Source organism: Dendrobates tinctorius, unplaced genomic scaffold (genome assembly GCF_039654945.1).
Source record: "Dendrobates tinctorius isolate UK_male_01 unplaced genomic scaffold, ASM3965494v1 ptg000054l, whole genome shotgun sequence".
NCBI lineage: Eukaryota > Metazoa > Chordata > Amphibia > Anura > Dendrobatidae > Dendrobates > Dendrobates tinctorius.
This window is the reverse complement of record NW_027361722.1, coordinates 18,399,789-18,417,342: the sequence shown is the minus strand read 5'-3', so window position 1 is coordinate 18,417,342 and position 17,554 is coordinate 18,399,789. Positions and strand designations below refer to the sequence as shown.

The following is a 17,554-nucleotide window of genomic DNA, read 5'->3' as shown; positions in this document are numbered from 1 at the left end:
CCCGGAAGGCCCGAAATGACGGCGCATCATGATGCGCACACACCGCGCATCATGATGACGTCAGGCTGTCAATCAACTGAACTTCCGATTCCGATGCCGAATTCCGATATTGAAAAAATATCGGAAGTCGGTATCGGAATTCCGATACAGCAAGTATCGGCCGATACCCGATACTTGCGGTATCGGAATGCTCAACACTACTTATAAGTGATGCACAGTATAAGACATGATTGAGGGTTGGAAGGTGAGCAATTGCACGCTTGACGATGGTTGAAAGTATGCAAGTCTACGCAGGAGACAGTTCAATAACAGTTTTCCACACAAAGAGGAAATGAGCTTGGTGGTTGCACAATGTTACGAGTCAATGAGCTTGTTTTTTTTACACAGTATTCCAAGAGGAAACAAGCTTGGTGGTTACACAGTATTACAAGAAGTAATGAGCTTGGTGTTTACACAGCATTACAAGAAGTAAGGAGATAGGCGGTTACACATTATTACATTTGGCAATCAGCTCAGCGGTTACACTGTATTACAAGAGGCAATAAGCTACAAGCTTGGGAGTTACACATTATTACAAGATGTAACAAACTTGGTGGTTATAGTCTTAAACAAAGCAACAAATAAGAAAAAAATCTCCTTTTCTCTTCTGAGCTGTTATTCTTCCCCCATTTGACAAATGCTTTTCTTGTACCTTTCATACTCTTCTGGCCTACATCTCATAGTTACTCATGGTCAGGTATCAATGTCATAGCCTGTTCAGGTGTGGCTTGCCTCTTCACACTGAGGCATCAGAGCAACCCACCTGTAGTAGGGAGCAGAAAAACTTATTTCTTAGGCCCGTAAACTGGTGCCTTTTTAAAATGAAGTAAGTAACTATGATAAGTGGACCACAAAGGAATTCAAATTTACAAACAATAGCTGCTGCACTTCAACGTTGCCAGAGAGAGATGACCCAGTGAAAGGTAGAGGCAAGCACTGTTGCAAGTTTAATTCGTTAATGTCTGGTCGAATCATCTTGTTGCCTCTTGTGAGACTGTTGAAACCCTTAAGTTTTTGCCTTATGTACTACTGTGTAACTCTCAAGCGTACTGCCTCCCCGTGATTAATGTTTTTGAACTAAACCTGCATATCATAGAATCATAGAATCATAGAATAGTAGAGTTGGAAGGGACCTCCTGGGCCATCTGGTCCAACCCCCTGCTCAATGCAGGATTCACTAAATCATCCCAGACAGATGTCTGTCCGGCCTCTGTTTGAAGACTTCCATTGAAGGAGAACTCACCACCTCTCGTGGCAGCCTGTTCCACTCATTGATCACTCTAACTGTCAAAAAGTTTTTTCTAATATCTAATCTGTGTCTCCTCTCATTCAGTTTCATCCCATTGCTTCTAGTCATTTCTTGCGCAAATGAGAATAAAGTTGATCCTTCTACAATGTGACAGCCCTTTAGATATTTGTAGACAGCTATTAAGTCTCCTCTCAGTCTTCTCTTTTGCAAACTAAACAATCCCAAATCCTGCAACCTTTCCTCATAAGACAGGGTTTGCAGACCGGTCACCATTCTGGTTGCTCTTTTCTGAACTTGCTCCAGTTTGCTGATGTCTTTTTTAAATTGTGGTGTCCAAAACTGGACACAATATTCCAGATGAGGTCTGACCAAAGAGGAGTAGAGGGAAATAATGACTTCACGTGATCTAGACTGTATGCTTCTGTTAATACATCCTAGAATTGCATTTGCCTTTTTTGCTGCTGCATCACACTGTTGACTCATATTCAGTCTGTGATCTATTAGTATGCCCAAATCTTTTTCACATGTGCTGTTGCTTAGGCCTATTCCTCCCATTCTGTATATGCTTTTTTCATTTTTATTGCCCAGATGTAGTACTTTGCATTTTTCCCTGTTAAAAACCATTCTGTTAGTTGCTGCCCACTTCTCCAGTTTATTTATATCTTTTTGAATCCTCTCTCTCTTCTCTAGTATTAGCGATCCCTTCTAGCTTTGTGTCATCAGCAAATTTAATCAGTTTACCCTCAATTCCTTCATCTAAATCGTTGATAAAGATGTTGAACAATACAGGGCCCAGGACAGAGCCCTGTGGTACCCCACTTGAGACATTCTTCCAACTGGATGTGCAGCCATTTACGACCACTTTTTGGGTCTGATCACTAAGCCAGTTATGAATCCACCTAATTGTTGCCTTGTCCATTCCATAGTTAGTCATTTTTTCAATAAGGATTGTATGAGATACTTTGTCAAATGCTTTGCTGAAGTCAAGATATACTATATCTACAGCATTTCCTTGATCCACCCAATCAGTGATTCCGTCATAGAAGGAAATTAAGTTAGTCTGACATGACTTATTAGTTACAAACCCATGCTGACTCTGTTTAATCACTTCATTCTTATCCAGGTACTGACATACATGTTGTTTAATAATTTGTTCAAAGATCTTTCCTGGTATAGAAGTCAGACTCACCGGTCTATAGTTGCCTGGGTCCACTTTCTTCCCCTTTTGGAAGATAGGAACAACATTTGCTCTTCTCCAGTCTTCTGGGACTTCTCCTGTTCTCCAAGAATTTTCAAAGATTATGGAGAGGGGTTCAAAAATTTCTTCTGCTATCTCCTTCAGTACTCTGGGGTGTAATTCATCTGGACCTGGAGACTTGAATTCATTTAGGTTAGCTAAGTGTTTCCTCACTATCTTTCTGTTTATAGATATCCTGGATTCTTCTATTCCCTTAATAGGACAGTGAAGAACAGTTGATGTTACATTTCCTTTCTGAGAGAAAACAGATGCAAAATAGGAATTTAAAAGTTCGGCCTTTCAACATCCTGTCTTACCATTTCATCATTTTCATCCTGTAAAAATCCTATAGCATCTTTGACTTTTCTTTTACTTTTGACATATCCCCAAAATCCTTTATTATTGCTTTTGACATCTCTTGCAAGCCTCAATTCATTGTCAGCTTTAGATAATCTGATTTGTGCCCTGCAGGTTCTGCAGACAGCATTATATTCTTCTTTAGATATGCCTCCCGCTTTCCATTTTATAAACATTTTTTTCTTCCTTTTTAGCATGTGCTTAAGTTCTGTGTTCATCCATCCTGGCTTCCTTAAATGCTTCCTATTATTCCCTCTTTTCGGAATTGTTAACAATTGTGCTTTGAGAATTTCATTTTTCAAGATTTCCCATCCTTCCTGGACATTTTTGTCTTTAAGGATATCCAGCCATTGGATCCCTCCAATTCTCTTTCTGAATCCCTTAAAATCTGCCTTTCTGAAATCTAACCTTGACGTCTGAGTCTTCACAGGTCTTCCTCCTCTAGTTATCCAAAATTCTATAATAGCATGGTCGCTACCTCCTAGGGTCCCAGCCACTTTTACCTCCTCAACCATTTCCTCCCTGTTTATAAGGATTAGATCCAAGGTAGCAGATCCCCTTGTTTTCTCCCCTACCTTTTGGAAGATAAAGTTGTCAGCAAGAGAGGATAAGAATTTTCTTGACCTGTTAGTTTTGCCTGAGAGAGACTGCACCCTTCCTCAATCCCTGATTGAGAACCATTTTAACACAAATGGTCACTACAGCCTATAAAATTTAGAGGGTCTTGCAATCCTTAAAGCAATGTGGGCCCCTTAACCCAAAATGAAAAAATATTCTTACAGCCAACCAGAGTATAACCCTGCAAAGCATCTACTATATAATCGTCTAATTCTGTCTGTCTGTGGCGGAAATGCCGCGTCGCTGATTGGCCGCGCCCGGCTGGCTGCGACCAATCAGCGACAGGCGCATTCCGGCCGCGAATTGGCGTGGAATTCGAACGACCACGCCACCGCTACCGTTGGAAGATCTGCGGCGCTAGCCGCTGATCTCCTGACGGTTGCCGCAGATCATCTCCTGCCGCACGGAGGTCAGCGGCGACGCAGCCGGGAGATGACCGGTGCAGCGCTCAATGTGTGGATGGTACCCAGGGTCCAGAGGACAGGAGACTCTCCTCCAGGCCCTGAGTACCATAAACCTGTAAAAAATAGAAATAAAATAAAAAATAGTGATATACTCACCTTCCGACGGCCCCGGGACTCTTTCCCTTCTCTCACAACGAGCCCGGCATCTTCAGGTCCCAGTAATGCTTTGCGTGAAAGACCACTGATGATATCGCGCTCTCGCGAGAGTGACATCATCTCAGGTCCTTCGCGCTAAGCATTACTAGGACCAGAAGATGCTGGGAGCGTGGAGAGGAGATCGGGGGCTGTCGGAAGGTGAGTATAACCCCCGCTGGCCACATTCTAAAATACCCGATGCGTTAGAATCTGGCCACCATCTAGTTAAATCATAATGTTCCTTCTTTGCAATTGAGTTGAGGTCTCATCTGTTCATAGCACACTTTCCTTTGAAGCATTGCGGTACAATTAGTTCCACATGAGACACCTCAGTATTTTTGGCTCTCTTAAAGGGATTGCCCATGCTTGAAACCAAAGTTTGCAGTCTCTCACTACATGACTGTTGACTTTTTTTTTCCTTACAGCGTGTGCATTGTGAGGAATCTCAGAAGTTGATGCCGGAAAGAGATGGTCACGTGAATGCAAGTATGCAATTTGCATGTATGCGGTCATGTGCCAACTAGACGCTCAATGAAAGTGAATTGAGTGAGGCTGAACACAACTAATCAGAATGTGGCCAGAAGTATGCAAATCACATAGATGCAGTTACATGAACGTCCATTCTCAGCGTCGGCGGTGGAGAATCCGCACAACATGCAGTGTGCGTGGTGTAAGGATTCACAAGTCTGTAGTCACACAAAATCCCTTCAGACTTTTATCCCAAGCCTGGACAAACCCTTTAAATATGTCTTCCATAAACACCATCCTTATTCAGTATTTTTGAGATAGTGAATACATGAACACAGGTTTTGCATTGTGTAGAATCTTCAGTAGAGTTTTTGCTGTTACAAGGCTCTTTTTTTAGTCCTAATGTTTTCCATTTGTAGGTAGTTTCTCTTACAAACGACTGATGTCCACCCAGAACTTTAGGAATATTTTTTTGTAGCCTTGCCGCCCTGCCCCTCGCATCCTATTTCACATCTTCTGAAAGGTATATTGCAAGACATCCAATTGTTTGGAAAAAAAAAGATTTGTCAGTAACGAGGCTTTGTGTACCTTGCAACATACAGTATTTGCTACTAGGCACTGGAGTCTACTGCCTAGGGCGGCAGAATTCAGTGGCGGCACCAGGCTGTTGTTGGATTTTTTTTTTTTCAGCCCCCACCTCTGCCCCGAGATGGTCTCTCCATAAAATTCATCATATTTTCTGGTGAAGACAAAAGGGTTTCTTCTCAGACTGCAAAAAGAGAGAAGGATGGAGGAAACATGCAGCACCACTATCACAGTGCAGTCTCAGAAAAGTCAAGATTTTGCAGAAACTGAGAGTAGAAAATGGCAGACTGCCATGATAGACTAGGCACTTGCCACTTCAGTATTGTACTGTGACCAGGAATTGTGATCTTGCAATAAGAGAACTTATGTGAGTGACCGGGCGGATTTTGGCTGATGACTAGCAAAATAGGTTCAGATATGAATGTCGGCCAGCTAAAACGCAAATGCAAAATTCCTCATTCCATAGAATGCTGCTGCCAGTCTGCCGGCTAGAGATTAACGTAGCATGTGCTATCCACATACTGCATATATGACATATCTGTGTTAGGCTTCAAGGATGTAAAACATAATTATACTGTCATGGCGGTAACTCGCATGCCTTTTTAACGCCCCTCTACTTACCGTGCGACTTCTCCCAGTGTCAAGTCACTATGATGGGTCTGCTTTTTGCAGCACTACTGCGTATGCCATTCAGTTAGCTTTAGAGGTGTGCCCGGTCTCTGCTGGAATTTAACCCTGCTGGGTCCTGCAGAGATTACCCTCCCCGGCCTATCTCGTGCTAGCAGGGCTTTTTCAGGCAGCTCCTCTTACCACTCGCCATCATTCTTCAATTCCTACCCTGTTGGGTTGCGTTCATGCTTTCCTCAGTATTCCACTTCCTGTTACCGAACAGACTAGTTTATTCGTCCTGTCTGATCTTTCCACTCCTGACATCGGCTACGTTTGCTGATCCTTTGCTGCCTGCCCCGACATCCTTGCTACGCAAGTCACGACTCTATTGTTGGGCATCCCGGGGTCAGGGGCTCGTTCCCTATCCCTAATGCTATGGGCGCCGTAGGTTTCCCTGTTATCTGGATTACTTCTAATGGTGAAGACGCCGGGGCCACGTACCTTGCTGAACTCCTAAATCTGCCCTCAGTCTCTTCCCTCCAGGAAGTGGAGAGTAGTAGAGTATGGCACTACACCAACCAGACTAACAAGGGAATACATACAGGAATAAAGGAAAATACCAATCATACAAATATACTGTAGTCACACAAACAACACAGGAAAACACTGGGGAGTGGAGGATGGAGAAAAATCAAAGTAGAAGGAGAGGAATAGCACACACCCAAAACCTAGCAACAGTTTCAGATAAATCCACCAAACGCCTACTCAAATAACACACCACCAACTCCTGAACCATGCAGCATGAAGCTAACTCTGGCAATGCCTGCTAAAAGTAAACAGCTGAGAGCCTTAATGCAGGATCTCTCAACTAAGCAGATTAACCCCTGCACTGCTAGAAGAAACCTGCATCGTTTAAGATGAAGGAAAAGTGCTTCTATTCAGAGTAAGAGAAATCAGACGGCGTGGTCTACTGGGTCCTCTCTGTCACAAAAACCCCATCACAACACCTCTGTTTTGCCCTTCTGTACCTCATACCATGCCTCTGACCTTCCAGTCAGTTGCTGCAGACCCGGGGATTGCCTTAGAGTGGTACCTGGTGACTACCGGTGGCCAAGTCTATCCTCACCATCAGAGGCTCTAGCGGATACCTGATTAGTCACTTAGCTACATCCCTCCTGGGTAAGCCCAGCCCATGCTTTACGTCCACCAGCGTTCCATATACAATAAGGTTTGATTAACTACTAACTCTATCCTCTAGCCTTGGTCATGTTACTGTATGTAATAAACATGGTCAAGTACCTGGATTTGCCGGTATGAAATCCGATGCGATTTTACAGTACAACCCAAGAATTTCTGCCACCGATGAGAAAAGTTTCTTGCGTTTTCCAAAGAACTGATAACAATTGATGATCATTTCTAATAGAGTTGATATTTTACATTATTATAATAACACTGACCAACTGGTTGCAAATGGTCTTATAATGGGGGTGTATTTAGGCTTACTGCCTAGGGCAGCAGGACACAAAGTTTTGTCAGTAATAAATGCAAGTCTCATAATGAGTTAACAGAGAATCCATCAGTCCCCACCATGATGGGGAGTTTGTAACTTTTTTCATTTTTTTCCTGACTTCCTCTCAGCTGATTTATGACCAAAGACCACATCAAAGTTAAATGTGCAGAGAAGCAAAGAGACTGTAAAATGCGACTTAGGGTATGTGCACACGCTGCGGATTCCGCTGCGTTTTTTTCCGCGCGGAAACGCAGGTAAAACCGCAGGTAAAGTGACCTGCGGTTTTCCTGCGGTTTTGCCCTGCGGTTTCACACCTCTACTATGTTAAAGGTGTGAAACCGCAGCAGAATCCGCAGAAATAATTGACATGCTGCGGAAAAAAACCCGCAGCAAAACCACGCGGAAAACACAGCAGCGTGAGCACTGCGGTTTTGAAAACCCATAGGGTTACATGGTAAAGTACCATGTCTGCGGAACTGCTGCGGTTCCGCAGGGCCAAAACCGCAGCGGAACCGCAGCAAAAACCGCAGTGTGTGCACATACCCTTAGGGAGGAGAGGTTCCCAGCATTGGCAAACTGCCCTCTCTGAGCACCTCTAAATCTGATCAAGGCTGAAATTCTTATTGCCACCACGAGGGGTAAACACCATCACTTGGTCACAGGAACATTCGTTACTCATATATTTATTATATTTTTATTATTATTGGACATAGACATAACATTATTATTATTACCACCTTCTATATAGAATGATGTAACACTCGAGAGATAAGAAAGATAAAGGAGCGAGGCTTCCAAGTCACAATATTAACCAGACAATAGCACTACAGACATTATAGACATTAGACCGATATAACCGGGGTGACTCCAGCTCCGGAGAGGTCCACAGCTGTCCGACACGTTGGTCTCTTGACTTATGTTCATTGGGGGCTTTGTGGTCGAAAAATCTACGATGAAAACATTTGAGGGGTTCGACGTTCCTATGAATGATAGCAGTGGGAGATACTATCGTCAGACGTAACCTAAAATCTGATCTCAGATAAGACATTAAGTGAAGGAAAATAATGAACTAACAATTTCAGCTCAGTGACATATGTAATAGTCATAGCTGCAAAAATACAACCTGTCCCCCACCTAAAAAAGGTGAAATAATATGTATATATATCTCACTGTATCTGCCATTACTGTCTCATAGGGAGAGCAGTCTAAAGATTTACTGCTCTTACTATAAAGAACCCTTCCCTCCTAAAAAGAATAACTTCTTTTACAATATATTTCGTCAATTGGCTATGTACTGTAATTATATAATTGTACCTCCATGTTTGACCTGTTGCTCATTTGAAATGTGGACAAATCTGCTGATCCCATCTGCCTGTCCACTGCCAGCCATGTGCCACATCTACATGTGGCACATGGCTGGTAGTGGACAGGCAGATGGGATCAGTAGATGTGGCACATGGCTGGCAGTGGACAGGCAGATGGGATCAGTAGATATGGCACATGGCTGGCTGTGGACAGGCAGATGGGATCAGTAGATGTGGCACATGGCTGATAGTGGACAGGCAGATGGGATCAGTAGATATGGCACATGGCTGGCAGTGGACAGGTAGATGGGATCAGTAGATGTGGCACAGGACTGGCAGCGGACAGGCAGATGGGATGAGTAGATGTGGCACATGGCTGGCAGTGGACTGAACCCTTCCCTCCTAAAAAGAATAACTTCTTTTACAATATATTTCGTCAATTGGCTATGTACTGTCATTATATAATTGTACCTCCACATTTGACCTGTTGCTCATTTGAAATGTGGACAAATCTGATGATCCCATCTGCCTGTCCACTGCCAGCCATGTGCCACATCTACTGATCCCATCTGCCTGTCCACTGTCAGCCATGTGCCACATCTACTGATCCCATCTGCCTGTCCTCTACCAGCCATGTGCCACATCTGCTGATCCCATCTGCCTGTCCACTGCCAGCCATGCTCCACATCTACTTATCCCATCTGCCTGTCCACTGCCAGCCATGTCCACATCTACTGATCCCATCCGCCGGTCCACTATCAGCCATGTCCACATCTACTGATCCCATCTGCCTGTCCATTATCAGCCATGTCCACATCTACTGATCCCATCTGCCTGTCCACTATCAGCCATGTCCATTGTCCACATCTACTGATCCCATCCGCCTGTCCACTATCAGCCATGTGTCACATCTACTGATCTTATCTGCCTGTCCACTATCAGCCATGTGCCACATCTACTGATCTCATCTGCCTGTCCACTGCCAGCCATGTGCCACATCTACTTATCCCATCTGCCTGTCCACTGCCAGCCATGTGCCACATCTACTGATCTCATCTGCCTGTCCACTGCCATCCATGCTCCACATCTACTGATCCCTTCTGCCTGTCTACTACCAGCCATGCTCAACATCTACTGATCCCATCTGCCTGTCCACTTTCAGCCATGTGCCATATCTACTGATCCCCTCTCCCTGTCCACTGCCAGCCATGCTCAACATCTACTGATCCCATCTGCCTGTCCACTTTCAGCCATGTGCCATATCTACTGATACGTTCTCCCTGTTCACTGCCAGCCATGTGTCACATCTACTGATCCCATCTGCCTGTCCACTGCCAGCCATGCTCCACATCTACTGATCCCTTCTCCCTGTCCACTGCCAGCCATTCGCCACATCTACTGATCCCAGCTACCTGTCCACTGTCAGCCATACGCCACATCTACTGATCCTTTCTCCTTGTCCACTGCCAGCCATGCGCCACATCTACTGATCCCATCTGCCTGTCCACTACCAGCCATGTGCCACATCTACTGATCTCATCTGCCTGTCCACTGCCATCCATGCTCCACATCTACTGATCCCTTCTGCCTGTCTACTACCAGCCATGCTCAACATCTACTGATCCCATCTGCCTGTCCACTTTCAGCCATGTGCCATATCTACTGATCCCCTCTCCCTGTCCACTGCCAGCCATGCTCAACATCTACTGATCCCATCTGCCTGTCCACTTTCAGCCATGTGCCATATCTACTGATACGTTCTCCCTGTTCACTGCCAGCCATGTGTCACATCTACTGATCCCATCTGCCTGTCCACTGCCAGCCATGCTCCACATCTACTGATCCCTTCTCCCTGTCCACTGCCAGCCATTCGCCACATCTACTGATCCCAGCTACCTGTCCACTGTCAGCCATACGCCACATCTACTGATCCTTTCTCCTTGTCCACTGCCAGCCATGCGCCACATCTACTGATCCCATCTGCCTTTCCACTGCCAGCCATGTGCCACATCTACTGATCCCATCTGCTTGTCCACTGCCATTCATGCTCCACATCTACTGATCCCATCTGCCTGTCTACTGCCATCCTTGCTCCACATCTACTGATCCCATCTGCCTGTCCTCTGCCAGCCATGTGCCACATCTACTGATCCCATCTGTCTGTCCACTGCCATCCATGTGCCACATCTACTGATCTCATTTACCTGTCCACTGCCTGCCATGTGCCACATCTACTGATCCCATCTGCCTGTCTACTGCCATCCATGTGCCACATCTACTGATCCCATCTGCCTGTCCACTGCCTGCCATGTTCCACATCTACTGATCCGTTCTCCCTGTCCTCTGCCAGCCATGTGCCACATCTACTGATCCCATCTGCCTGTCCACTGCCAGTCATGCGCCACATCTACTGATCCCAGCTACCTGTCCTCTGTCAGCCATGCGCCACATCTACTAATCCCTTCTCCCTGTCCACTGCCAGCCATGTGCCACATCTACTGATCCCATCTGCCTGTCCACTGCCAGCCATGTACCACATCTACTGATCCCATCTGCTTGTCCACTGCCAGCCATGTGCCACATCTACTGATCCCATCTGCTTGTCCACTGCCAGCCATGTGCCACATCTACTGATCCCATCTGCCTGTCCACTGCCAGCCATGTACCACATCTACTGATCCCATCTGCTTGTCCACTGCCAGCCATGTGCCACATCTACTGATCCCATCTGCTTGTCCACTGCCAGCCATGTGCCACATCTACTGATCCCATCTGCCTGTCCACTGCCAGCCATGTACCACATCTACTGATCCCATCTGCTTGTCCACTGCCAGCCATGTGCCACATCTACTGATCCCATCTGCCTGTCCACTGCCAGCCATGTACCACATCTACTGATCCCATCTGCTTGTCCACTGCCAGCCATGCACCACATCTACTGATCCCATCTGCCTTTCCACTGCCAGCCATGTACCACATCTACTGATCCCATCTGCTTGTCCACTGCCAGCCATGTGCCACATCTACTGATCCCATCTGCTTGTCCACTGCCAGCCATGTGCCACATCTACTGATCCCATCTGCCTGTCCACTGCCATCCATGCTCCACATCTACTGATCCCATCTGCCTGTCTACTGCCATCCTTGCTGCACATCTACTGATCCTATCTGCCTGTCCTCTGCCAGCCATGTGCCACATCTACTGATCCCTTCTGCCTGTCCACTGCCATCCATGTGCCACATCTACTGATCCCATCTGCCTGTCCACTGCCAGCCATGTTCCACATCTACTGTTCCGTTCTCCCTGTCCTCTGCCAGCCATGTGCCACATCTTCTGATCCCATTTGCCTGTTCACTGCCAGCCATGTGCCACATCTACTGATCCCATCTGCCTGTCTACTGCCATCCATGCTCCACATCTACTGATCCCATCTGCCTGTCTACTGCCATCCATGCTCCACATCTACTGATCCCATCTGCCTGTCTACTGCCATCCATGTGCCACATCTACTGATCCTGCCTGTCCACGGAGTTTTTCTTGATGCCAGCGTTAGCTGCTATATTCTAGATATTGGAAGGTATCTTAAAATTGGTAGCAACAGGGTGCATGAAACTTTGAGGGTTTTATGACACCAAGACTCCAGAGAAAAGCTGGAATTTGGGGATTTTTCCGGAGCATCTCTTTAAAACGCTTGTTTTTTTAAACCGATGATGGCATTTACCTTTTTCCTTTTTTGCTGATGTATGCGTCAGAAATTCTTTTGTCGTTGATTCTGTTGTTGTTGCTTTTGTTCCATTGGTTACAGTTTTCGTTGTTCTTGCTGTTGTTACTTTTGGATCATGTGTCGCAAATATTGTTGTTGATTCTCTTGCTGTTGTTATTTTTGGATCATGGGTTGCAAATTTTGTTGTCGGTGATTCTGCTGTTGATGTTGTGTTTGTATCATGCAGTACAATTTCTGTTGTTGTCGTTGGTTCTTCTGTTGATGTTAGAGTTGAAGTTGTTGTCGTCTTCAAGGAATGATAACACCAGATGACTTCCCTGATGCTTGAGTCAAAGCAGCATCTTCTCTGAAAACACTGCTGTCTGCTTATGCCCCGAAACCCGCAGTCTGTCCTATAGTTGGGTGCCACCATGCATTGGGCATCAGCTTGAAAATGAGCACACAGAAATATTACAAGGTAGCAATGACTTCATTTTGCATTTAAATCTATATATTTTTATTAGTAAATAGGGGAAGGGTCACATAGGAAGATAATGAATAAACCCCCCAGAGAAAATGAAGACCCAAGTGAGAAAGCGAGGGAGGATATCATCTCAGATGTCCATTTGAGCCCTATGGCTGTTGACAATATGCATGTTCTAGAAACTTACCGAGATAAGTAAGAATGCCTGTGATTTCCCCAGGTCATTCTTACTCTTCCCCATGTAATGCCCCTAATTTCTGGCCATTATATGATTTAGAGCCTGTATTTCTCACCATCAGTTCTCTTTGAGCTGTTGGGTGGAGGGTCTAGCTGCTATGATGTCTTCCATGCACTGCACATAATAATAATTAATTGATAATTTTATTTCTATAGTGCCAACATATTCCGCAGCACCTTACATTATAGAAGGGACTTGTACAGACAATAGACATTACCGCATAGCAATAAACACATAGATCAAAACAGATACCAAGAGGAATGAGGGCCCTGCTTACAATCTATAAGGAAAAGGGGAGACACGAAAGGCGGATGGTAACAATTGCTTTTGGGATTCCTTCTCCCATGTTTCTATGTAGTACATATTCATAAGCAAAGGCAGAATGGGGGATATCATGCAGCAGGACTGAGCACTGTAGCTGTGAATCCGGCTGAGATAAAATACTAGAAGCAGCAGAATATGCGTGTGCGTGCATCTGTGCTCCTCCTTCCTAGACAGCTATAATCTGATCCCTCAATGTGTTGTCAGTCCATCTTGCTTTGATCAAGACTGAGCAGTATTTCAGAGTGAATGATGACTTCAGGAGATAAAGGGAGGAAAAGATGCTCATAAGCGTAGAAAGAAGTTGATTTTTTTAATAAGATTGCACAATTGATTTATGCAAAGTTTGTCAAGACGTCAGTGACCTTTTACGTATACGACTGGAGCAATAAATGTTTTACACTTACACAATGCGGCCAAGGAGATGATGGTGAATGCGAGGACTAATAACACACGGAGAGACATTGTCATTTGCTCACCTGAAATAGAAACAGCGTACATAGTGAATCACAGACAATCCGCAATGGCAGAGGCACATACACAGTGTCCGGGGATTTAATAATGGCTTTTGTATTCTGTTTTTAGACCTTTTAGAGGAATAATTGAACAAAATGTATTTATTACGGTTTGCACCTTTGCCAAACAAGGTGAAAATATACTGTACCTTCCTTGAAACTGAGATGTCTTTATTAAGGCGTTGGCCACATTGTCAGGATTTACTGCTGCCGATAATAAAATTGAAAGCAGCAATCGTTTATTATTGGTTTATGAGATATGTCAGATATTTTCCACTTCTGGGACTCCCAATTTATAAGGAGAATGGGAGTCAGCTGCTTCTCCAGACGTGCAGGGAGGTAGTAGTGCAGGTGGCCACACAATGCTCTCCAGCAGCCATCCAATGCCGTCCCACTTAGAAGTCTTAGCCACACAGTGCCCCTTCAGTGATGCCAACCATACAGTGCAATTGAATTAGCCAAAAAAAGTCCCATTGCTAGTGTCAGCCATACAGTGCCCTCTATTAGTGCCAGGCAGTCACCCAATGTTCCCAAGCGGTGTGCAGAATTATTAGGTAAGGCTGGTTTCACATTAGCGCATTTTCAGCGCGCGCACGGCCGGGGGTAGCTCCGCCCCCGAGCCGGCTCTCTGCCCGGCGTGCCCGCCCCTTCCTTGTAGCGCCGCCTCCTAGCGGACAGCGGCGCCTGCGATCGGCGCACCCTATCTTTAGCATAGGGTGCGCCGATCGTGTGCAGGCCGTGCGCTAGTTGCGCTTTGACCTGCGCTGCGCACTTTTGACGGTGCGCCGTGCGCGCCAAAATCCGAAAAGGTTGATTTTGGAGCGCACGGCGCACCGTCAAAAGTGCGCAGCGCAGGTCAAAGCGCAACTAGCGCACGGCCTGCGCACGATCGGCGCACCCTATGCTAAAGATAGGGTGCGCCGATCGCAGGCGCCGCTGTCCGCTAGGAGGCGGCGCTACAAGGAAGGGGCGGGCACGCCGGGCAGAGAGCCGGATCGGGGGCGGAGCTACCCCCGGCCGTGCGCGCGCTGAAAATGCGCTAATGTGAAACCAGCCTAAGTTAGTATTTTGACCATATAATTTTATCGATATTTCCTGCCTGCGAGCTGTATAAACATGAATGCTGATTGGATACAACAGATCAGGTGATGTATATTTGTATAATGAGGGGGGGGTGTGATCAGCTCTGAGAAGTAGTGATGGGCAGTCCGGCTCTTTTTGGTGATCCAGCTCTCACGGCTCCGCTCACCTACAAGACCCGACTCTCTTTTGACTCCTTTTGGATCCTAAATGGATCCCTATTGTATATGTGTTATGGCGTTCTAAACTCCGCCCACCTACCCCATAATCCCCGCCCACTCGTTAGGAGCCAATTATATTGCTTAGTGGGCTGCGTTTTGTTCCAGTGGGCGGAGTTACGTCTGCCGAACACCGGGATTTTAGGCCCAGTGGGAGCCATTCAAGGATTTTAGTGGCTCTCACTGGGGTGCCGGCTCTCACTGGGGTGCCGGCTCCCATCGTTCACCGCGGGGAGTCGGATCGTTCGCGACCGACACATCACTACTGAGAAGGTGTAATATGTTTGCTCCCAACTTTCAATTATACTTGCGTCTTTCAGGGGTGAGTACAATTGAAGCCCTTAACGTAAGTACTTCCGGGTCAGGGTGATGTCAGCAGCATGTGGGAAGCTGACGGTGGGTAAGTGTGAGGAGACAGTGTACTGATGGTGGTTCTGGTGATGTATTAATATACTGATGGTAGTTTTGGTGATGTATTAATGTACTACTTGTGGTTCGGGTGATGTATTCACATATTGATGGAGGTTCTGGTTATGTACTCATTTACTGATGGTGGTTTTAGTGATGTATTACTGTACTGACCGTGGTTCTGGTGATGTATTTATGTACTGATGGTAGTTCAGGTTATGTATTCATATATTGTTGGTGGTTCTGCTGATGAATTCATGTACAGATGGTTATTCTGGTGATATATACCTGCACTGGTGTGTAACACTTAGTGTCAAGGGACTGTGGGCACCTATCCGATCCCTCAAACTAGTGGCACCCTACTCTATCCCTGTCCCCTGGATTACTCCTGAAGGTATAGACGCTGGGTTTTTGTACCTATCTATGCTCCTATCTTAACCCTTATTTGATCCCTCAACCACCCAAGGAGGTGATGGGCTGAAGTGTATAGGAAAGCGCTAACCAGGAAGACATGGTTAACAGACAGTGATAAAAGAAAACTACAATCATACAAGTGTGGGGAAGGTGACTTGACGGACAGACGTGACTGGTTGAAGGAGGGGATGGTTTGTGCACAAGAGATGGAGATTGACAGGATAGAAGGGTGACAGCTAGGAAAGGTAGACAGGAGAGTGCAGTACCGAGAAATGACCACAAGATGGCAGGGGGGAGTAGCTTAGGGCTTAGCTGCAGCTTACAGCTTGAGAAATGCTTAGTCATGGGGGGCGGGGAGATAGGAATCAAGGAGGGGAATTCCCGGTGAGAGAGGGGATAAATAGAACAGGGTGGGATTCCAGGCAGACTAGTCCCAGGAGGAGCTCGCTAGAAGACGGTGAAGAGAGAAGAGCTCGACCAGGGGACGCACAGCAAAGAGACAGTCAGGAGGTGACCCTGACCCGACGACCGCAGGACAGACGAGGCCCCGGGGGTACCGATTGGACGACGACCTCGGGCAGGTGAAGCGCTGGCAGTAGATTGGTCTAGGACAGCCCCAGCGAAAGATCCGCAAGGGACGTTACTTCGAAGTAACAAAGGTGTAGGTACCCGGGCCTGGAGGCAGAGAACTGTAAAGAGGGACTGCGGTGCGTGGTTGTGGTTGTCAGGAGGACGACGAATAAATCTGGAACTGTTACTAGTGAAATGAAATCTGTCTCCGCCTCATCCTTGCATCGCCTGGTGTCTGTGTCATCAGGACAGGGTGAGCAGTGGTCCACCCCCCAATCTGGCCCCCTCCCACACAAATACTTTCACAAAACAACAGAGTGGGAAACAGAGATGGTATAGGAATAAGGAAAACCACACAAACCAACTCCACACTAGCAATCTCCAGAAAAACTCTCCAACCGCCAATTAGAAAAATGTAACTTTCTCCTTCACCACCAAACCAGGAAGTAGAACTATCACTGGCAACTCCCAAGTGTCAGGGTCCAGCATATATACCAGAGGAGAGTGACCAACACTGAAAAGTTGAAACAATTTAGGATGGAGAGCTCCAGGGGATCAACTGAACTGATTAACCCTTGCCATGACAGCAAGGAAACCTGCACTGTTCAATAGAATGGTGAAGCAGTTCTAATAAGTGCAGGAGTTTGTGTCTCCTCTATTGTCCGGGGGAAAGCTTAGAAACCCAGACGGACCTTTGCACTGTACAGCAGGGGGCATGGCTAAGCTAAATAAGGCACAGTGCGTGTGGAAGCAGACAGACTTGGCAGGAACAAGCAGCGCACAGAAGGGGAAGGTGAGTGCTCCGTCTATTGAGCACCAGGATAGCGCTCCAGCTTCCCTGCGGCAACTCACAGAGACTGTGACCAGTATCGTGCCATGTGCCCGCTGGCTACTGCAACGTAAGGTGCCAGACGCTCCGGGCCCGGGAGTGACGCATGCATATCGCCTGAGAAGGACCGGGTGACACCATGAACTGTGCTCGTACTCCCCGGTCTACATTTGTCGGACCATGTTAGGTTCTGTTAAT

At 46.4% G+C, this 17,554-nt stretch overlaps 1 protein-coding gene across 1 annotated transcript in view; it reads right to left on the bottom strand.

Annotated features, from left to right (window-relative positions):
- The window catches only part of LOC141091557 (uncharacterized), a 129,476-nt gene that overhangs the window by 101,001 nt on the left and 10,921 nt on the right, over positions 1–17,554 (bottom strand). The window contains exons 5-7 of the mRNA XM_073577222.1: positions 13,730–13,801; positions 12,298–12,726; positions 8,081–8,251 (exon numbers count right to left, since the gene is read on the bottom strand). Of these exons, the coding sequence (XP_073433323.1) occupies positions 8,081–8,251; positions 12,298–12,726; positions 13,730–13,801 (672 nt within the window). The remainder of the gene's footprint in view (positions 1–8,080; positions 8,252–12,297; positions 12,727–13,729; positions 13,802–17,554) is intronic.